The following is a 23,186-nucleotide window of genomic DNA, read 5'->3' as shown; positions in this document are numbered from 1 at the left end:
AGGAAGGAGATGCGTTCTGTCTCATAAAGATGAACATACTTTGATGCGAAAAGTGCAAATCAATCCCAGAACAACAGCAAAGGACCTTGTGAAGATGCTGGAGGAAACAGGTACAAAAGTATCTATATCCACAGTAAAAAACTCCTATATCGACATAACCTGAAAGGCCGCTCAGCAAGGATGAAGCCATTGCTCCAAAACTGCCATAAAAATGCCAGACTACGGTTTGCAACTGCACATGGGGACAAAGATCGTACTTCTTGGAGAAATGTCCTCTGGTCTGATGAAACATAAATATAACTGTTTGGTCATAATGACCATCGTTATGTTTGGAGGAAAAGGGGGGAGGCTTCCAACCAGAAGAACACCATCCCAACCGTGAAGCACGGGGGTGGCAGCACCATGTTGTGGGGGTGATTTGCTGCAGGAGGGACTGGTGCACTTCACAAAATAGATGGCATCATGAGGTAGGAAAAGTATGTGGATATATTGAAGCAACATCTCAAGACATCAGTCAGGAAGTTAAAGCTTGGTCGCAAATGGGTCTTCCAAATGGACAATGACCCCAAGCATACTTTCAAAGTTGTGGCAAAATGGCTTAAGGACAACAAAGTCAATGTATTGGAGTGGCCATCACAAAGCCCTGACCTCAAATCCTATAGAACATTTGTGAGCAGAACTGAAAAAGTGTGTGCGAGCGAGGAGACCTACACCAGCTCTGTCAGGAGGAATGGGCCCAATTTCACCCAACTTATTGTGGAAGGCTACCCAAAACACTTGACCCAAGTTAAACAATTTAAAGTTAATGCTACCAAATACTATTTGAGTGTATGTAAACTTCTGACCCACTGGAAATGTGATGTGAACACTGAAATAAATCATTATCTCTACTATCATTCTGACATTTCACATTCTTAAAACAAAGTGCTGTTCCTAACTCACCTAAAACAGGGAATTTTTACTCGGATTAAATGTCAGGAATTGTGAAAATCTGAGTTTAAATGTATTTGGCTAAGGTGGATGTAAACTTCCGACTTCAAGTCTGTCTGTCTGTCTGTCTGTCTGTCTGTCTGTCTGTCTGTCTGTCTGCCTGTCTGCCTGTCTGCCTGTCTGAAGTAGAGTATATTGTGATAAATTGCAGGCCACACTACTTGCCTAGAGAGTATTCAGCTATACTTTTCGTGGCTGTTTATTTACCACCACAGACAGATGCTGGCACTAAGACCGCACTCAGTCAGCTGTATAAGGAAATAAGCCAACAGGAAACCACTCACCCAGAGGTGGCGTTTCTAGTGGCCCGAAGACTTTAATGCAGGGAAATTTAAATCAGTTCTACCAAATTTCTATCAACATGTTAAATATGCAACCTGAGGGAAAAAAATTCTAGATCACCTGTACTCCACACACAGAGATGTGTACAAAGCTCTCCCTCGCACTCTATCCTCCTGATACATGGTAAACAAGCAAAAATTCAAGCAGGAAGCACCAGTGACTCGGTCTATAAAAAAGTGGTCAGATGAGGCAGATACTAAACTACAGGACTGTTTTGCAAGCACAGACTGGAACATGTTCCGGGATTCTTCTGATGGCATTGAGGAGTACACCACATCAGTCACTGGCTTTATCAATAAGTGCATCAAGGACGTCGTCCCCACAGTGACTGTACGTACATACCCCAACCAGAAGCCATTGATTACAGGCAACATTCGCACTGAGCTAAAGGGTAGAGCTGCCGCTTTCAAGGTGCGGGACTCTAACCCGGAAGCTTACAAGAAATCCTGCTATGCCCTGCGACAAACCATCAAACAGGCAAAGCATCAATACATGGCTAAGATTGAATCATACTACACCGGCTCCGACGCTCATTTATGTGGTAGTGCTTGCAAACTCTTACAGACTACAAAGGGAAGCACAGCCGCGAGCTGCCCAGTGACACAAGCCTACCAGATGAGATAAATCACTTCTATGCTCGCTTCGAGGCAAGCAACACTGAGGCATGTATGAGAGCGTCAGCTGTTCCGGACGACTGTGTGATCACGCTCTCCATAGCCGACGTGAGTAAGACCTTTAAACAGGTCAACATACACAAGGCTGCAGGGCCAGACGGATGCTCCGGGCATGTGCTGACCAGCTGGCAGTTGTCTTCACTGACATTTTCAACATGTCCCTGATTGAGTTTGTAATACCAACATGTTTCAAGCAGACCACCATTGTCCCTGTGCCCAAGAACACAAAGGCAACCTGCCTAAATGACTACCGGCCCGTAGCACTCACGTCTGTAGCCATGAAGTGCTTTGAAAGGCTGGTCACGGCTCACATCAACACCATTATCCCAGAAACCCTAGACCCACTCCAATTTGCATACCGCCCAAACAGATCCACAGATGATGCAATCTCTATTGCACTCCACACTGCCATTTCCCACCTGGACAAAAGGAACACTTATGTGATAATGCTATTCATTGACTACAGCTCAGCGTTCAACACCATAGTACCATCAAAGCTCATCACTAAGCTAAGGATCCTGGTACTAAACACCTCCCTCTGAAACTGGATCCTGGACTTCCTGACGGGCCGCCCCCAAGTGGTGAGGGTAGGTAGCAACACATCTGCCACGCTGATCCTCAACGCTGGAGCTCCCCAGGGGTGCGTGCTCAGTCCCCTCTTGTACTCCCTGTTGACCCATGACTGCATGACCAGGCGCGACTCCAACACCATCATTAAGTTTGCAGACGACACAACAGTGGCAGGCCTGATCACCGACAACGACGAGACAGCCTATAGGGAGGAGGTCAGAGACCTGGCCAGGTGGTGCCAGAATAACAACCTATCCCTCAACGTAACCAAGACTAAGAAGATGATTGTGGACTACAGGAAAAGGATTACCGAGCACGCCCCCATTCTCATCGACGGGGCTGTAGTGGAGCAGGTTGAGAGCTTCAAGTTCCTTGGTGTTCACATCAACAACAAACTAGAATGGTCCAAACACACCAAGACAGTCATGAAGAGGGCACGACAATGCCTATTCCCCCTCAGGAAACTAAAAAGATTTGGCATGGGTCCTGAGATCCTCAAAAGTTTCTACAGCTGCAACATCGAGAGCATCCTGACTGTTTGCATCACTGCCTGGTACGGCAATTGCTCAGCCTCTGACCGCAAGGCACTACAGAGGGTAGTGCGTACGGCCCAGTACATCACTGGGGCTAAGTTGCCTGCCATCCAGGACCTCTACAACAGGCGGTGTCAGAGGAAGGCCCTAAAAATTGTCAAATACCCCAGCCACCCCAGTCATAGACTGTTCTCTCTACTACCGAATGACAAGCAGTACCGAAGTGCCAAGTCTAGGACAAAAAGGCTTCTCAACAGTTTTTACCCCCAAGCCATAAGACTCCTGAACAGGTAATCAAATGACAACCCGAACTATTTGCATTGTGTGCCCCCCCAACCCCCCCAACCCCTCTTTTTACCCTGCTGCTACTCTCTGTTTATCATATTGCATAGTCACTTTAACTATACATTCGTGTACATAATACCTCAATTGGGCCGTCCAACCAGTGCTCCCGCACATTGGTTAACCGGGCTATCTGCATTGTGTCCCACCCACCACCTGCCAAACCCTCTTTTACGCTACTGCTACTCCCTGTTCATCATATATGCATAGTCACTTTAACCATATCTACATGTACATACTACCTCAATCAGCCTGTCTAACTGGTGTCTGTATGTAGCCTCGCTACTGCTATTCTCTGTTCATCATATATGCATAGTCACTTTAACCATATCTACATGTACATACTACCTCAATCAGCCTGACTAACCGGTGTCTGTATGTAGCCTCGCTACTTTTATAGCCTCGCTACTGTATATGGCCTGTCTTTTTACTGTTGTTTTATTTCTTTAGCTACCTATTGTTCACCTAACACCTTTTCTGCACTGTTGGTAGGAGCCTGTAAGTAAGCATTTCATTCTAAGTTCTACACCTGTTGTATTCGGCGCACGTGGCAAATACACTTTGATTTGTCTGTCTGTCTGTCTATCTATCTATCTGTATCTGTCTGGATGGAGAGCTGAGGAACATGCAATGTCTGGTGGATGACTTCAAACACAAGTAGGGACACCTAGTTATTGCCAGGAATGTTGGTTGAGTTCTCTTTTGTTCTCTTTTTTCTGACAATGACTAGGGGGAAGAGCTGCCAGCGACAGGAGTTTAGTCTGCAGGTTCATGGAGAAACTCCATGATCATGACTAATATATTATCTGGTGTCATTTTAACACTGCCCAATAACAAAGTGTGACCCGAAGACGATCAAAGCCAGTCTCTTGTCATTCTGTTTTTACCTAGATACGAAGACGAGATCAACAAGAGACAAAATATGGAGAACGAATTTGTGAATCTGAAAAAGGTGAGAACATCATATTTCCCCAGTGATACCTGAATTGTGTTTTAATTGTGCAGTCTCAGAAGTATAACATTGATGCTTTAAGACTACTTTATGGACACAATACCATACTATAACATCAACTTGATGTTGTATTCAGTGATACAGTGCTGCACCATGAGAGTGAGGTTAAGTTAGACAAACACTGCAAATGAAAAGGCCCAGAGAGACAGAGACAACAATAGCTAGTATGAGCAAACCTGCCCATCTTCTGCGAGATTAAAAAAACCATAAGCTTGTAAGGTATCATTTCACCATTGAAACAAAAATTTAAGAAATGGACCTGGGGTGTGTAGGGGAGACAGAGAAAATATCAAACCACCATGTCAAAACCAATTTCAACCTAACTAGTTGCCTTGCAATGAAACAATCAGTCTTCAATAAATTGCGCCTGGTATGTTTGGACAAGGTACTTGGTTGCCTACTGTTGTTCTTTCAAGGTATTAGGTTTTACAAAACAGTAGTAGTCTTAGGGACTAGAGAGGGTAACTACAGTATGTTGTCCTATCAGGAAGTGGACTCAGCACACATGGTGAAGGCAGACCTGGGAGACAAGGTGGGAGCTCTGACTGATGAGATCAACTTCCTCAGGTTCATCTATGAAGAGGTATGATCATTACTGTACTAAGAAACTGCAATCCACAAATGTCCTGTATGGCTCAGGCAGTTGGTGAGAGTGAGTGGCTATCAATGCCAAGGTTGTGAGTTCAAATACTGTAATAATCACAGTCAAAACAATTCCTGGGAGCTCACGTTACCGTAAGATCCTTTGCAGTGTTAGAATGTTTGTTTGTTTGTTTGTTCACCTCTCCGTACATCCAGGAGCTGCGTGAGCTGCAAGCCAGCATCAGGGACACCTCTGTGGTGGTACAGATAGACAACAGTCGTGACCTCAACATGGACCAGATAGTGGCTGACGTCAAGGCTCAGTATGAGGACATCGCTGTTAAGAGCCGAGAGGAGGCTGAGATGTGGTACAAGTCCAAGGTGAACAACAGCTGGCTATACTAGGATTGAAGGAGGGATTTTGTTTGATTGATGTGGATAAGAGGGATTTTGTTGGATTGAAGTGGATAAGAGGGATTTTGTTGGATTGAAGTGGTTTAAGAGGGATTTTGTTGGATTGAAGTGGTTGAGAGGGATTTTGTTTTACTACATGGAAATCAGTACCCATTTCACACATACTGAGCCCAGCCGTACTGCTCTGGCCTGGTTACACATCTACCATAGCAGCTGGAACCAGGCTGGAAGGACAATGTTAACCTGTCTGGGCGAGGTGGGACGTTTGTGTCCCACCCTAGTCAACAGCCAGTGGAATCGCGTGGCGCGAAATACAAATACCTCAAAAATGCTATAACTTCCATTTCTCAAACATATGACTATTTTACACCATTTTAAAGACAAGACTCTCTTTAATCTAACCACATTGTCCGATTTAAAAAAAGGCTTTACAGCGAAAGCAAAACATTAGATTATGTCAGGAGAGTACCCTGCCAAAAATAATCACACAGCCATTTTCAAAGCAAGCATATATGTCACAAAAACCAAAACCACAGCTAAATGCAGCACTAACCTTTGATGATCTTCATCAGATGACACTCCTAGGACATTATGTTATACAATACATGTATGTTTTGTTCAATCAAGTTCATATTTATATCAAAAACCAGCTTTTTACATTAGCATGTGATGTTCAGAACTAGCATACCCACCGCAAACTTCCGGTGAATTTACTAAATTACTCATGAATAATTTAAAACTTCCGGTGAATTTACTAAATTACTCATGAATAACGTTCACAAAATACATAACAATTATTTTAAGAATTATAGATACAGAACTCCTTTATGCAATTGCGGTGTCAGATTTTAAAATAGCTTTTCGGCGAAAGCACATTTTGCAATATTCTGAGTAGATAGCCCGGCAATCACGGATAGCTAATTTGACACCCACCAAGTTTGGCCCTCACCAAACTCAGATTTACTATAAGAAAAATTGGATTACCTTTGCTGTTCTTCGTCAGAATGCACTCCCAGGACTTCTACTTCAACAACAAATGTTGTTTTGGTTCCAAATAATCCATAGTTATATTCAAATAGCTCCGTTTTGTTCGTGCGTTCAGGTCAGTATCCGAAGGGTGACGCGCGAGCGCATTTCGTGACAAAAAGTGTCAAAATATTCCATTACCGTACTTCGAAGCATGTCAAACGCTGTTTAAAATCAATTTTTATGCTATTTTACTCGTAAAATAGCGATAATATTCCAACCGGGCGACGTTGTATTCATTCAAAGGCTGAAAGAAAAAAATTGAGAATTCTCATGAACGCGATTCTCGGTCTCACTGTTCCCAGCCTGACCACTCACAAACAGAGCTGCTATACTTCGCCCAGAGACTGCAGACACCCCATTATACTTTCTGGCGCCTTCTGAGAGCCAATGGAAGCCTTAGAAAATGTCACGTTACAGCAGAGATGCTGTATTTTCGATAGAGATGCCACAGAAGGAGAACAAATTGTCAGACAGGGCACTTCCTGTATGGAATCTTCTCAGGTTTTGGCCTGCCATATGAGTTCTGTTATACTCACAGACACCAGTTTTAGAAGTGTTTTAGAGTGTTTTCTATCCAAATCTACTAATTATATGCATATTCTCGTTTCTGGGCAAGAGTAGTAACCAGTTTAAATCGGGTACGTTTTTTATCCGGCCGTGCAAATACTGCCCCCTAGCCCCAACATGTTAAAGGAAAATATCAGACCAAAAAGTGTGGTTTGGCAGATAGTGTGAAAAAGGTCCAAGAGAACTCTGTGCCTCTCAGAGTTGGAATGCTGATCTAGGAACAGTTTAGTGAATAACATTACTTCAACCTGATCCTAGACCAGCAGTCCAACTGATTCGGGGCCTTTACGTAATGCAAGTTGTGTTTTAATTTCAGTTGGACCAGATGGCCATCCAGGCCACGCAGTATGGAGACGAGCTGAGGAACACCAAGGGAGAGATAGCTGAAATCAACCGCATGATCGTCCGTCTGCAGAGTGAGATAGAGGCTGTCAAACAACAGGTAGTTCACTTATTATATAATGCTATATAGTTTAACTGCTTTGAGGCACAGTAATATCAAAGAAAACCATGTACGCAATACACACCCTGTTAGAGCCTATTTGGACATATTTGTATAAAAGACAGAACATTCAGAGCTCCATGTATATTTGTGTAAATATGAATGTATATGATTAAATATTAGGTACGTACCTTTATGATTTATATTTACCTGATTGAGATGTATTCATTTGTTGTTAGTGTAACTTAGTTTTGTCCCCCCCTCTTGCCCATTCATTGTACTACAGTAAGTGTGTTAGGATAAAAGCAGGAAGTTGGGCCTTTGGGGGAGGAGTCCTTGTTAGACGCGGGAGCGGTATAGTTTTTTGACCATACAGACAGGTCATATTGTGTATTTTCCATATCAGGTGACCTATGTTTTAAGTTGATTGGATATTCATTTTCCTGTTAGTTATAAGAAGAATAAACATTTTTGTTGCACCATATCCCTGGATCACATTGAATGTTTGGCTTTTTGGAAACCTTGAGTGTGGACTGTATGCGTACCAAACAACCCCGCTTCAGGCTTGGGCAGTGGCTATGGTAAAGAGGAAAGGAAGCCACTACAATCAAGTCAAAAAACTCCGTGAAGGATTGCTATCGGAAGGAAATCTCCGGTTTTGGACACACGCTGGATATTGTTCTATTTGTAATTGCATTCATACCATAAGGACAGCTCGCTTGGAAGGACTTGAACTCCTAGAATTCGCCAGCCGTGAATAACCACTGCGAATGAATGAGCTGCCCTGTTCAATGCGATTGTTTGATCGTGCATATTATGGAAGCGCAAATGTGCTTATAATTGGAATGTTTGATAAACTTGGGAATGGAATTCAAAACACAGCGCTGTGAAAACAATTAAGAAGTTTAAGTTTGGGAAACACTGAGATCCTATGCACAATGTAACCTAATCATATGTCTAATATTTGGCCTAACGTGGAAATGCAATGCATCCACGCAACGAGTGATACTGCGTGTTCAAACTTCATTAAAGGGACAAAACGTATAAAGGGATGAAATGTTTAAATCGCAACTAAAATGCCGAACTTGCACATGTTCAATTCAAAATGGGTCAATATGCTGAAATGGATGACTGTGTTTTAAAGCATTACAGGAGGTCTAAAGGGGCATTACGTTTAACAATCAAACCAACAACTGTGTCATTGTAAATTGAGTGAACTAAAAGTGAATGATGGAGGATGAAATCCCAAATAAGACTCCACTGGAGAGGGCAGAGGATCATTTAAATTCACTATATGCAGCCCGGAGAGGCAAACTTGGAGCGTGTACACGCAAAATGAATGAAATAAAAGTCCTTCTTGTTGATGGAGGAAAAATTGAAACTGTGAATGAGAGTCTTGAAGCATTTGATGCTGTTCTCAATGACTTTAAGAATGCTCATGAATCTGTGCTAGAGCTGGTCACAGAGGAGGAACAAGAACAGGAGAGCATGAACTATTATCAACCAAGAATGAGAACTTATGAACATTTCCTGAAAGAGGTGGAAATATGGAAAAAAGCTGAAGTTGAGCCACAAACGCTCATTGAACCACACGACAGCATTTCCAATGTGTCAAAAACATCAAGTAAAACAAAGTATTCTAAGACGGCTTCCTCAGTGTCCTCTGCACGCTTAAAAGCTTAGGCAGAACGAGCAGCTCTACTAGCTCGCCAAGCATCATTACAGGACAAGCATGCACTGGAACTGGAGAAAGCTCAACTGGAACAACAGAAAGCTCAACTGGAACAACAGAGAGCTCAACTGAATGTTAGGATGGAGAAAATGGCACTGGAAACGGACATAGCAGCATATAATGCCAGACTGAAGGTCCTGGAGAGTGTTGAGTCAACTTCTCAATCCCATGCTGTGGCAGCCCATTTACTAAGCCAAGAAGATGGAATGAACTCTTATTTTGAGAACCAGGAGCCCGAGGTCTATGTGGAACCTGAACCATCACCTGTTGAGTTTGCTGCATTAGGTGCAGTTCCAAAGACCCCACTACAAAGGGTTTTACAACAACCGACAACAAAGCCATCAAAACCTATTCAGAAAACTGTCATGAACCACACCCTTCAGCAGCCTACAGCAAGGTCTAGCAATCAACACAGAATCAACACTGCAGGTATCAGCGATAATACCAGCCATGATAACCTCTCTACTGTCATGCAAAGGCAGAATGAAATTGCTGACCTCCTTGTACTACAGCACAAACAGGCCACACTCCCTGTTAGGGAGATACCTATGTTTGACGGTGATCCTCTAAACTTTAGGCCATTCATGCGTGCATTTGAACATGGTATAGAAGAGAAGACCAGCAGTCACCAGGATAGGCTCTATTACCTGGAACAGTACACCACTGGTCAGCCCAAGGATCTGGTACGTAGTTGTCTGCATATGGAAGCCAGAAGAGGCTATGCAGAGGCCAAGAGGTTGTTAAAGGAACACTTTGGCAATGAAATCAAAGTCACCACTGCTTACATGGAAAAAGCTTGGAACTGGACAAACATCAAACCGGATGATGGAAAGGGACTGGGTGGCTATGCACTCTATCTTAGAGGTTGCTGTAATGCTATGCAAGACCTACAGAACATGGAAGAGCTTAATCTTCCCTCCAACATAAAGTTGATTATGTCAAAACTTCCCTACAAACTAAGGGAAAAATGGAGGTCTACGGCATGTGATATTTTAGAGAGAAGACACCTGAGGGCCCAGTTCAGTGACCTTGTGACGTTCATGGAAAAACAGGCCAAAATACTGCAGGATCCGTTGTATGGAGATATTCAAGATCCCCTGTTCAACAAAAAGTTTTTAAAAACCAGAACAGAAGCTGACTTTAAACAGCAGTTCAAGTCCAAGAGTAGGGGAAGCAGCTTTGCCACTGCAGTAGCTGTAGTGGCAGATTGTGACTCTGAAAAACCTCTAAAAGAACAAACATTAAATGTAAAGAGACCAGGCACCTATCCTTCTGACGCTCCCAGTACCTCATGCGTATTTTGTGCTGGAGAGCATTTATTGGTCGACTGCCAACAGGTGAAGGCACAGCCACACGAATCCAAGGTTGAGTTTCTGAGATCAAAAGGCCTTTGTTTTGGCTGTTTGATGAGAGGACACTTAAGCAAAGAATGTAAAAGAAGGATGACCTGTCAGAGCTGTCAAAGAAAGCACCCCACTATCCTGCACATTGAAGGAAGAGAGAGATTTAGATCTCAAAAGGCAGATATGAGTGGTGTAGCAGTAAAGCGGGAGGAGACTGTCAGCAGTGCTCTTGTCTCACTGGAAGCTGGTGACGATACCGGGGCCGGTACAGATTGTGCACTTGCAATTGTGCCAGTTCAAGTAAAGGTGGCAAATGGAAGCAAGTCTGTGTTAACCTATGCATTTCTCGATTCTGGTAGCTCGGCAACATTTTGTACGGAGAGACTCATGAGGCAGCTGAATGCTAAATGCAGTGAGACTGAAATTCTGCTACGCACAATGGGGCAGGAGAGTCCTACCAAGAGCTTTGAGATATCTGGATTAGAGCTTGGCAACGTGGAAGGCAACACATTTCTTGCATTACCAAAGGTCTACACCCAAAATAAGATCCCAGTGACAAGAGAGAACATTCCCACTCAGAAAGATCTCAAAAGGTGGCCATACCTGAAAGGGGTTCAGTTGAAGGAAATTGATGCCGACGTCGAACTCCTGATTGGCGGAAATGCTCCAAAGGCAATGGAACCCTGGCAAATCATAAATAGCCAAGGCAACGGACCGTATGCAGTGAAAACCATCTTTGGATGGATGATGAATGGTCCTCTTAACAATTGTACCATGGCAGAAGAATCTGGATGTCCTACGGTGATGACCAATCGTATCTCAATGGCCAACCTGGGGGTTCTTCTTGTAAATCAATACAACCATGACTTCCCTGAGAGAGAGTATGAAGAGAAGAGTGAGATGTCAGCTGAGGATCGTAAGATTATGGAGATAGTATCAAGCTCCATAACCCTCAAAGACCATCACTACTACTTACCGTTGCCCTTTCGCAACAAACAGGTAGTCCTGCCGAACAATCGTGACATGGCAAAGCAGCGGGCTCTAAATATCATCAGGAAGTTTAAGAAGGATGAAGGTTATGCTGCAGAGTACAAAGGCTTCATGGAAGAGATGATAACAAAAGGTTATGCCGAGAAGGTACCACAAGAACAGCTTCTCAGAAAGAAAGGCAAGGTATGGTACATACCACACCATGGCGTTCACCATAAGCGCAAAGGAACAATACGAGTGGTGTTTGACTGTTCATCATCCTATAAAGGTACATCTCTTAACAGTGAACTCCTTCAAGGCCCTGACCTGGCAAACACGCTTATAGGAGTCTTGCTAAGATTTCGGCAAGAGCACATTGCCATGATGGCAGACATCGAAGGAATGTTCCATCAAGTACGTGTCCACGAAGATGACTTGGACTTCCTGCGATTCCTATGGTGGCCGGATGGTGACACTAACAAAAGATTGGAGGAGTACAGAATGACAGTACATCTTTTCGGTGCTATATCCTCTCCAAGTTGTGCAAATTTTGCACTACGAAAGACTGCAGAAGACAACTGTGAGAGGTACGATGAAGAGGTGATTCAAACAGTGAAGTCCAACTTCTACGTTGATGACTGCCTCAAGTCAGTGGCCACAGAAGAACAAGCCATAGCTCTCACAAAAAACCTCAGGGATGTGTGCTCTCAGGGTGGGTTCAAATTGACCAAGTGGGTCGGCAACAGCCGTGCTGTGCTGACTTCTATCCCTGATGAACACAAAGCCAAGCAGATAAAAGAACTGGACCTGGACAGAGAAAAGCTGCCTGTTGAAAGAGCACTTGGAATCCGATGGAACATTGGAATCCGATGGAACATTGAAAGAGATGTGTTTACCTTCCGAGTCATTGTCAAGAACAGACCCCTTACAAGAAGAGGTATTCTCTCTACTGTCAGCTCTGTTTATGATCCATTAGGTTTCCTCGCCCCATTCGTATTAAAGGCAAAGCAAATTCTTCAAGTGCTCTGCAAGCTAAAGTGTGGATGGGACGAAGTCATCCCCGAAGAACACTCTATTTCATGGAAGAGATGGCTCTCAGAGCTAGACCAGCTTTCCAGATTCCAGATAGGCAGGTGTATGATGCCTGAGAACTTTGGTCAAGTCAAGACCGCACAGCTGCATCACTTCGGTGACGCAAGTGAGCAAGGTTATGGCACGGCAAGCTACCTTAGGTTCACAAACGGTATGGGAAAGGTCCACATTGCATTCATACTGGGGAAATCAAGGGTCACTCCACTCAAGCAGATGACGATCCCCAGACTGGAACTTGCTGCAGCAACATTGGCAGTGAGAGTGGACAGGATGTTAAGGTTGGAGCTCCAGATTGAACTTGAGGAGTCAACTTTCTGGACAGACAGCCAGTCTGTGCTAAAATACATCCGCAATGATACCAAGAGATTCCATAACTTTGTGACTAATAGGGTTGCTATGATCCGTGACCTATCGAAAGCAAAACAGTGGAGGTATTTGAACTCCAAACACAACCCAGCCGATGATGCTTCAAGAGGATTACATGTTGAAATTTTCCTGAACTCAAAGAGATGGCGCAAAGGACCAGAATTCCTGGAGAAAACAGAAACACAATGGCCAGAAGTCCCCGAGGAGCTTGGCTCCATCCCTTCAGATGATCCAGAGGTGAGAAAAGACGTCATCGTAAACAGTACATGTGTGGAAGAAAAGAGTCCGACCAGCAAACTGATCGAGTACTATTCAACATGGAACAGCTTGAAGAAAGCAGTTGCCTGGATGCTGAAACTGAAGAGACTTCTTCTACAGTTAAGCCAGAAAAGGAAAGTTCTCACACAAACTGATCCAGGTTCAGATCAGAGTCTGACAAACTCACTGAAGGAACAAATTGACAAGTTCAAACTGACATTTGGAAAAGAAAGTCTGTCTGTGGATGACCTAGATGAAGCAGAAAAGGCCATCATTCGATTTGAGCAACGACAGCACTATAAACAAGACATTGCACTAGTTGTGAAAGGAAAACAATGTGCCAAGAGAAATGGCTCAATCTGTAAGCTTGATCCAATTGTTGACAATGGCATTCTGCGAGTGGGTGGAAGGTTAAGCAAAGCTGCTATGCCTACGGAACTAAAGAATCCTATGATCCTACCCAAAGACTCCTACATCTCCAGACTGATCTTACTCCACATCCATGAGCAGGTTGGCCACTCTGGGAGAGGTCACATGCTTTCTAGACTTCGCCAGCGATATTGGATACCCTGTGCCAACTCCTTAGCAAGGAAGATCCTTAAGAGCTGTGTCTTCTGCAGGCGGATGCAAGCTAGAGCTGGAGAACAGAAGATGGCCGACCTTCCACAAGATCGGGTGTCACCTGATTTGCCGCCTTTCACCCATGTGGGCATAGATTACTTCGGCCCCATAGAGGTGAAGCGAGGCCGCGTTCATGTGAAGCGGTATGGTGTGATCTTTACTTGCCTTGTGAGTCGAGCTGTCCATCTAGAAGTTGCTAGTTATCTGGATACTGATTCCTGCATCAATGCCCTGCGCAGGTTCATCTGTCGAAGGGGCCCAGTCACAAGTATCAGAACAGACAATGGCACCAACTTTGTTGGAACACACAGAGAGCTAGGAGAAGCTCTGAAAGAGCTGGATCACAAGAAGATTCAAAATGAATTACTGAAGGAAGGAGTGACATGGTCATTCAATCCTCCCTCTGGAGCCCACCATGGGGGGGTATGGGAGAGGTTGATCCGACTGGTGAAAAAGATCCTCTATTCAGTCCTTAAAGAGCAAGCACTGGATGATGAGGCTTTGCAGACAGCCTTGTGTGAAGTTGAGGCAATCATGAACGACAGACCAATCACAACTGTAACAAATGACCCTAATGATCTAGAACCCCTGACTCCGAACCATCTGCTTCATCTGAAAGCAAAGCCAGTCCTGCCACCAGGACTATTCCAGAGAAGCGACCTATACTCACGAAGGAGATGGAAGCAAGTACACTATATTACTGACCTCTTCTGGAAGAGATGGATCAGGGAGTATCTTCCACTTATGCAGGAGCGGAACAAGTGGAACAAAACTAAGAGAAACTTCAGTCCTGGTGACCTTGTGGTCATCGTCGACGACACCGCCCCTAGGAACTCTTGGCTAATGGGGCGTGTGGTGGAGGCTTTGCCAGGGGCCAAAGGTCTTGTCCGGAGCGTCATGGTTAAGACCAAGACCAATATCTTACAGAGACCTATCAATAAACTCTGCCTGCTCCTGGAGTCGGCGGAGTGAGACACACACACACACACACACACACATACACAGTGCTCCATCTTTGAATCACGTGCACCTCTGATTCGTTGATGTTGTACTCTTACATTCTTTGATGTCGTAGTCATACATTTTTTGGACGTCATACTCTTGACATTTTTGGAAGTTGAACACCTGAACACTTCAACTCAGACTGAGATCTACAGACTATTTTCCTATATGGCACCTTGTATATTTGTATATAGCTATGAACTGTAATAGTGCTCTGGTATAGAACGTTTTGTGTATTGGCTCTACGTTTGAATATTAAGTAATTGTTGTCCATTCAGTGCAGTCAACAATTAGGGGCCGGTATGTTAGAGCCTATTTGGACATATTTGTATAAAAGACAGAACATTCAGAGCTCCATGTATATTTGTGTAAATATGAATGTATATGATTAAATATTAGGTACGTACCTTTATGATTTATATTTACCTGATTGAGATGTATTCATTTGTTGTTAGTGTAACTTAGTTTTGTCCCCCCCCTCTTGCCCATTCATTGTACTACAGTAAGTGTGTTAGGATAAAAGCAGGAAGTTGGGCCTTTGGGGGAGGAGTCCTTGTTAGACGCGGGAGCGGTATAGTTTTTTGACCATACAGACATACAGACATACAGACAGGTCATATTGTGTATTTTCCATATCAGGTGACCTATGTTTTAAGTTGATTGGATATTCATTTTCCTGTTAGTTATAAGAAGAATAAACATTTTTGTTGCACCATATCCCTGGATCACATTGAATGTTTGGCTTTTTGGAAACCTTGAGTGTGGACTGTATGCGTACCAAACAACCCCGCTTGGGCAGTGGCTATGGTAAAGAGGAAAGGAAGCCACTACACACCCTGTCAGATGGGATCTACTTTATCGGACATAAGATTCAGCAGCCGTGCCATGGAGTGTGGCGCTAAGGCTGTAAGTGCCACTTGGTATGACGCAAGCAAATGCCATGAAATCGATGCAACCTTAACCCTGCTGTTGATGTCCCGTAGCGTGCCAACCTGGGAACCAGATAGCCGAGGTGAAGGGCCGCAGATAGCTGGCTGTGAAGGAGGCTAAGTCTCTAACCTAACCCTAACTATACCTATCTCTCACGTAGTGTGCCAACCTGGAGAACCAGATCGTTGATGCTGAGGGCCGTGGGGAGCTGGCTGTGAAGGAGGCCAAGTCCAAGATCAGAGATCTGGAGGATGCTCTGCAGGGGGCCAAGCAAGACATGGTCAGGCAGCTCAGAGAGTACCAGGACCTGATGAACATCAAGCTGGCCCTGGACATAGAGATAGCCACCTACAGAAAACTACTGGAGGGAGAGGAGGACAGGTATGGGGGGGGGACAGGTATGGAGGGAGAGGAGGACAGGTATGGATGGAGAGGAGGACAGGTATGGATGGAGAGGAGGACAGGTATGGAGGGAAAGGAGGACAGGTATGGAGGGAAAGGATGCCCGGTATGGAGGGAAAGGATGACAGGTATGGAGGGAGAGGAGGACAGGTATAGATGGAGAGGAGGACAGGTGTGGAGGGAGAGGAGGACAGGTGTGGAGGGAGAGGAGGACAGGTGTGGAGGGAGAGGAGGACAGGTGTGGAGGGAGAGGAGGACAGGTGTGGAGGGAGAGGAGGGCAGGTGTGGAGGGAGAGGACAGATATGGAGGGAGAGGAGGACAGGTATGGAGGGAGAGGAGGACAGGCGAGGAGGAGAGGTATGGAGGGAGAGGACAGGTATGGAGGGAGAGGAGGACAGGTATGGAGGGAGAGGAGGACAGGTATGGAGAGAGAGGAGGACAGGTACAGTATAGAGGGAGAGGAGGACAGGTATGGAGGGAAAGGAGGACAGGTACAGTATAGAGGGAGAGGAGGACAGGTATGGAGGGAGAGGAGGACAGGTATGAAGGGGAGGAGGACAGGTATGAAGGGGAGGAGGACAGGTATAGAGGGAGAGGAGGACAGGTATGGAGGGAGTGGAGGACAGGTATGGAGAGAGAGGAGGACAGATACGGAGGGAGATGACAGGTAAACCTGGGACATGATTCAGTATGACCATTTTCTATGGATTGAGGTTCTAAACAAGGACTGGACAATGTTTTTAAAGTATTTCAGAAACTGAAGTGGCACTATCTATATTTCTTCTAGGATTGGACATCAATCTATTGTCAATATCCAGTCGGTGTCCAGCTACAGTAAGTAGCCTATGTACTACTAAAAAAATACATCAGAAAACGTACTCTATTTCATGTTATCATCCACGGACTAGAATCACACAAAATGCATTTTTTTTTTTTAACACGAGCATTTATGTTTAGGCTCCAACCCATAGAGATCATATTAAATTACTAAGTTCCAGAATGGATTGAAAATGGCAGCCAATATAGATTTTATATCAGCAATTGTGTAATAGAATTATTGTCAACCTAAAATATTGTCATATACAGTGCATTTGGAATCAGACCACTTGAGTTTTTCCACGTTTTGTTACTTTACAGCCTTATTCTAAAATGTATTAAATATTGTTTTCCCTCATCAATCTACACACAATACCCCATAATGACAAAGTGAAAACAAGTTTTTAGAATTTTTTGTAAATGTATTAACATTTTAAAGAGAAATACCTTATTTACATAAGTATTCAGAATTTGCTATGAGACTCGAAACTTAGCTCAGGTGCATCCTGATTCCATTGATCATCCTTGAGATGTTTCTACAACTTGATTGGATTCCACCTGTGGTAAATTAAATTGACTGGACATGATTTCAAAAGGCACACATCTGTCTATATAAGGTCCCACAGTTGACAGTGCATGTCAGAGTAAAAACCAAACCATGAGGTCGAAGGAATTGTCCGTAGAGCTCCGATACAGGATTGTGTCGAGACACAGATCTGGGGAAGGGTACCAAAACATTTCTGCAGCATTGAAGGTCCCCAAGAACACAGTGGCCTCCATCATTCTTAAATGGAAGAAGCTTGGAACCACCAAGACTCTTCCTAGAGCTGGCCGCCCGGCCAAACTGAGCAATCAGGGGAGAAGGGCCTTGGTCAGGGATGTGGTCAGGGATGGTCACTCTGACAGAACTCCAGAGTTCCTCTGTGGAGATGGGAGAACCTTCCAGAAGGACAACCATCAAATCAAATCAAAGTTTATTTGTCACGTGCGCCGAATACAACAGGTGTAGACCTTACAGTGAAATGCTTACTTACAGGCTCTAACCAATAGTGCAAAAAAGGTATTAGGTGAACAATAGGTAGGTAAAGAAATAAAACAACAGTAAAACGACAGGCTATATACAGTAGCGAGGCTATAGAAGTAGCGAGGCTACATACAGACACCGGTTAGTCAGGCTCTCTGCAGCACTCCACCAATCAGGTCAGACGGAAGCCACTCCTCAGTAAAAGGCACATGACAGCCTGCTTGGAGTTTACCAAAAGGTACCTAAAGGACTCTCAGACCATGAGAAACAAGATTCTCTGATCTGATGAAACCAAGATTGAACTCTTTGGCCTGAATGTCAAGCTTCACGTCTGGAAGAAACCTTGCACCATCCCTACGGTGAAGCAGGGTGGTGGCAGCATCATGGTGTGGGGATGTTTTTCAGCGGCAGGGACTGGGAGACTAGTCAGGATCGATGGAAAGATGAACGGAGCAAAGTACAGAGAGAACCTTGATGAAAACCTGCTCCAGAGCGCTCAGGACCTCAGACTGGGGCTAAGGTTCACCTTCCAACAGGACAATGGCCCTAAGTACACAGCCAAGACAACGCAGGAGTGGCTTCAGGACAAGTCTCTGTATGTCCTTGAGTGGCACAGCCAGAGCCCGGTCGAACATCCCTGGAGAGACCGGAAAATAGCTGTGCAGTGACACTCCCCATCCAACCTGACAGAGCTTGAGAGGATCTGCAGAGAACAATGGGAGAACCTCCCCAAATACAGGTGTGCCAAGTTGTAGCGTGATACCCAAGAAGACAAGAGGCTGTAATTGCTGCCAAAGGTGCTTCAACAAAGTACTGAGTAAAGAAAGGGTGTGAATACTTATGTAAATGTAATATTTTCATTCGTTTTATTTATTTTTTGCAAAATTTTCTAAAAACCCATTTTTGCTTTGTCATTATGGGGTATTGTGTGTAGATTGAGGGAATCTTTTTTAAAGACATTTTAGAATAAGGCTGTAACATAACAAAATGTGTAAAAAGTTAAGGTCTGAATACTTTCCAAATACACTGTAACTATAAATATAGTCTATAGAGGTTTTAAACAAATGTTCTGTATAGTCTCTAAAATATATGTAAACAGACCATCAACCTAAATCTTTGTTTTCGTGGAAAGCTGTGAGTGCTATTATGATACAGTATCAGTACTTTTAGTCCGTCATTGTAAATAATAATTTGTTCTTAACTGACTTGCCTAGTTAAATAAAGGTTAAATAAAAAATAAAAAAGTACCCGTTGCATTGACAACTTGTGTAAATCCTATCATCAACTGATTTCAGCCAGTGTATGCCGTGGATTGACTGCATTGTTGGAATGTTATCATATTGGCAGTTAAATTGAAAAATGTAACTGGCTAGCTAAACGGACTGGCTAGCTAATCAAAATAAAGTAGTAGCAAACTATGGTAGACCAACTCCCTTATCTTTATACCATCATAAGAAGGTTCCTGTCCATCCTAGCATTCTAATTCCTAATTCTATGCTCTAACCATTAGACTGGTGTGTTCTGTTCAGGTTCTATGAGTAGCAGTAACAAATACCACAGCAGCTTCAGCTCCTCAACACCCAAGCTGCTGATTAAAACGATTGAACAAAAAGGCAGCTCCAGATTCAGCTCTCACTGAAGAGCCCTCAGATCCTTCTGGCTGTGGATGAAGAACCATTACCGGTATATAAGAGTTTATATCACATCTCTTTCACATGTATTGCTTCTTTTGTTTATGTGCATGGAGAGTATACCATAAGATTATGATTCACGATCTAATAGTTTTGATTTTGTAGCTAGTTGTTTGTAGCTAGATGGATACAAACTTTTGATTGTTGTTTCTGTAATGAAAACACAAAGACAAACTTGCAGTTTCAACTGGTCATTTCATGTTAATGTAAAATGTAAAATGTTTTTTTAACACAGCTCGTGCTACTTGCTGTAGAAGTTTGTAAATAAAGAACAAGAGAGTACTCAAGGCCTATAATGTAAACACAAAAAGCATCATCCTCAGGCAGTGAGAGAATGGTTGTCATGAGGTCAAAAACCACGGGACACCACTTGCTTCTTTTCTATTCATTTAATATGAACTTTTTTGCACTATTGGTTAGAGATCCCTGAAGGAAGGGGGTCATGTTATTTGAAGAGATATGACGCTTTGGACTAGTAAATTCATGGGCTTTATTCATTCTTATTTTTAAAACATTCCCAAAAATAAAAAGATTAAATTAATTTCTCATACTTACACACACAATGGTTCATTCATAATTGTTTGCCAAAACATATACACTATTAAGAAGAAAATAGAGTAAGATCAGTTAAATGCATAGCTGAAAGCATACACTAGGTATGGCGGTATTACAAGTAGTAACAGAGTATTATTGCCTCCTAGTGTTCAATCAACATACTGGTCCTTCACTGCACTTAAAGACTCAGAATCTGGAGTTCCTTCACTGCACATACATATTTCCTTAGGACCTTGTCACTTCATTGTCATGGAAGACATTTTCAAATGTTTTCAGAGTACTCCTTTAAGACAATCATCATAACATATACGCAAGTCCAGTCATTTTATCTACTGGGATAAATGTAGGTCTATCGTCTCTCTTCTCCTAAAGAGGAGCAGTCTACGATCCCAGCTGGTACTTCCAAAACACTGCATCAGTGCCATCCCACAGTGTTTCTCTAAGTGTTCACTGGCTTGTTCTGCCACATCTCCTCTGATCTTTAACTCCTTGAAGTGGTCAAAGTCAGACCGGCCTAGCTTCCTCAGCCTCCGGGCAGCCGAGCGGTAGCACTTCCAGGGCTGGGCCTCCAGGAGGAGATGTTGGCTGACGGAGGCCAGCCTGGAGAGGAGCCCCAGCAGGGCAGCGTCTCCGTGGTTCAGGTGAACCCACATGGTAACAGCCAGGCACAGGGAGAGGTGGAAGCGGAAGCCGCCATGTTGTCTCAGGTAGTCCTGTAGCTGGGTCTGGCTAGCAGCATCCTCAGTGATGTCTAAGGGAATGAAAGAGATGTTCTGAGGAAAAGGGTTGGTCTGTTGGGCCCGGAGGATCAGGGTTTCGTCCAGATCGAAGCCGAGGAGTTGGAGATCAGAGTCGGGTGGTGTTGTAGAGTCTTCAGACAAGACTCTCGGTTGGAGGTGTCTGTACAATGCCACCGTCAGGTCCTGTTATATATTACACATGGATAGATACGAGAAAATACTTCACTAGTGACAAACAACTGAGTCAAAGTATTCAATCACCGATGATGAAACTCCGTGATTGTTGTCTTAATGTGTGTGGGTGGTGGATCAGTTTGTAAAGGATGGTTAACATGATTAAATCTTTCTGTGGCTAACGTTAGCTGGCTATCTTAGCTAGCTTTAGCTTACCCCTGAATTGCAGCCGACATCCAGCATCAATATGGTTTCACTGCTGTCTATGCCATACCCCAAATCCTGAATAAGTGTGGTCGGAATGAGGCTTAGACGGTTCTCTGGTGGGTTAAATGTGTAATAGTTTATAAAATTGCCGTAAGGTGCTGCACCAGGATCATCTTTTTCATCCAGAACTTCACTCTTTGCTCCACATGTTGCCATCGCTGTTCCCACGTGTGCAGCATCAAAATACGTCCGACCTAGGAAACATCTACAGAACTTCTATACCGCTCCTCCCACTACGGATTACTCAAGAACCGGACGACTTTTGACCCTCACAAGTCTCCGTTGCTTTCAGTTACGGAAGAAGTTAGCTAGCTAGCTAGGTGTGTTGACATTGAGAAGGGTATCAATAATCTATCATATTTTACAAGGTAAGCGACAATGCAATTTACATAGATATAATTTCAAACGGGAAAAATCACAATTTGTATTTATTGTGTTGATAAAAGCTTGCTAACCTTGATAGCTAGCTAAATTCCATCAGATACCCTGTCTTTAACTAACTTATGTTATACTTTGTTGTTGAAATGTTGGCATTTTGTTATCTGTGATAACCACATTGTTAAACACAAGAGTAAACAAGGAGATGTACGTTATGTAGCTACCCTTAGTTGTACTACAACTTGTCGTTGCTGAATATAACCTCCTCAGAGACCCACATGTGTTTGGTTCCGCCAGGAACACCATCACCATGTTGACCACCGCAAAGCGACTCGCCGACTTCGGATACCGGGGGTTTTCCGCCTCCATGATGCTGTTGACACTCTACGGGGGATACCTGTGCACCATGCGGGGATACCGCTACATGAACAAGCAAAAAGAGCTGCAGGTAGCGGCAGAAAACCAAGACGTGGAGGTCCTCAAGCCATAGAGGACTGGAACTGAATAGTTTGTCCACAAAATCATGGACATTTCTGTTCCTCCCATGGGACATTTCTGTGATAACTATTTGGGTGTGGAAGTTTTGTGTGCCCAGACGAGTAAAGGAGAATCTACTCTTCATTTACTGTCAACTTCATCATTTGTCTGCTAAAAGGAGAAGGGACAGAGGACTGGAGTTGACTGAAAAATGGACTGACTCCTTCCAGCTTAAACTAAATGTCAAATCAGTGTCTTATCATAACTTGCTCACGACACACTGAAGCATAGTTTGTGTGGTGGGATCTTTAAAGTTATGTACCAACTGTTAATATGAATAAAAACATCTTACACAAATAAACATCTATTTTTGTCTCTACTCAACACTCACATTATTAGCCCTAATACACACCACATCTATGAATGATCTCCACTGAAGAGGATTCTGTTGGCTTCTTCACATTTAAATTCGTATGCATTTTTTTACCAAAGACATTTTAAAAATGTTAAACATTGGTCTCATATTAATAATATAGAAACAGTCAACAGAACTGAGCAGAAACAAAGTAACTGAACAATTACTTAAAATATACAGTAGTAACTCAAGTTCACCTGACCAATAAAAAGGAGAGAATAGATCATCTCCAGCAAACTGCAGCATCACATTAAACAAATGGAATACAAGCAAATGTTCTATGTTCATAAGGTACTGCAAATATCTACAGACCCATTCACTTGACATCAGGGAATGCACATTTTTTTCTTCATTTCATCAGTTTTGATTCTATGGGTCACAGTAGTGTGTCTATTCATCCATCGTATGCTGTCATAGTCACCGATCATTGTTAGTT

At 43.5% G+C, this 23,186-nt stretch overlaps 4 protein-coding genes across 4 annotated transcripts in view; 2 read left to right on the top strand and 2 right to left on the bottom strand.

Moving 5' to 3' along the window:
• Positions 1–22,374, top strand: part of LOC106583716 (keratin, type II cytoskeletal 8) — a 27,839-nt gene extending 5,465 nt beyond the window's left edge. Inside the window, exons 3-10 of the mRNA XM_045705136.1 lie at positions 4,343–4,403; positions 4,951–5,046; positions 5,262–5,426; positions 7,372–7,497; positions 15,971–16,191; positions 17,001–17,047; positions 19,583–19,736; positions 22,156–22,374. Of these exons, the coding sequence (XP_045561092.1) occupies positions 4,343–4,403; positions 4,951–5,046; positions 5,262–5,426; positions 7,372–7,497; positions 15,971–16,191; positions 17,001–17,047; positions 19,583–19,692 (826 nt within the window). The 3' untranslated portion in view covers positions 19,693–19,736; positions 22,156–22,374. The remainder of the gene's footprint in view (positions 1–4,342; positions 4,404–4,950; positions 5,047–5,261; positions 5,427–7,371; positions 7,498–15,970; positions 16,192–17,000; positions 17,048–19,582; positions 19,737–22,155) is intronic.
• cox14 (cytochrome c oxidase assembly factor COX14) lies at positions 19,599–22,696 on the top strand. Its single transcript, XM_045705137.1, has 2 exons — positions 19,599–19,736; positions 22,156–22,696. The coding sequence occupies exons 1-2, from the start codon at positions 19,720–19,722 to the stop codon at positions 22,346–22,348; spliced, it is 210 nt and encodes a 69-aa protein (XP_045561093.1). The 5' UTR covers positions 19,599–19,719; the 3' UTR covers positions 22,349–22,696.
• bcdin3d (BCDIN3 domain containing) lies at positions 20,221–21,679 on the bottom strand. Its single transcript, XM_014168195.2, has 2 exons — positions 21,430–21,679; positions 20,221–21,222 (listed from the first exon to the last, which is right to left on the bottom strand). The coding sequence occupies exons 1-2, from the start codon at positions 21,634–21,636 to the stop codon at positions 20,629–20,631; spliced, it is 801 nt and encodes a 266-aa protein (XP_014023670.1). The 5' UTR covers positions 21,637–21,679; the 3' UTR covers positions 20,221–20,628.
• LOC106583702 (ceramide synthase 5) overlaps positions 22,684–23,186 on the bottom strand; it is a 94,466-nt gene continuing 93,963 nt past the window's right edge. The window contains exon 11 of the mRNA XM_014168206.2: positions 22,684–23,186. Coding sequence (XP_014023681.2) covers positions 23,168–23,186 — 19 coding nt within the window. The 3' untranslated portion in view covers positions 22,684–23,167.

The sequence above is a fragment of the Salmo salar genome, chromosome ssa22, assembly GCF_905237065.1.
Source record: "Salmo salar chromosome ssa22, Ssal_v3.1, whole genome shotgun sequence".
Classification (NCBI taxonomy): Eukaryota; Metazoa; Chordata; class Actinopteri; order Salmoniformes; family Salmonidae; genus Salmo; species Salmo salar.
The sequence above is the reverse complement of the archived record's forward strand: the minus strand, read 5'-3'. Positions and strand labels throughout refer to the sequence as shown.

What these genes read in the sequence shown, in the direction of transcription:
- bcdin3d (XM_014168195.2), bottom strand. Translation starts at nt 21,636, where the DNA reads ATGGCAACATGTGGAGCAAAGAGTGAAGTTCTGGATGAAAAAGATGAT. An exon ending in ATGTCGGCTGCAATTCAGGG is followed by an intron (nt 21,223 to 21,429) that starts GTAAGCTAAAGC and finishes AATATATAACAG; the next exon opens with GACCTGACGGTGGCATTGTA.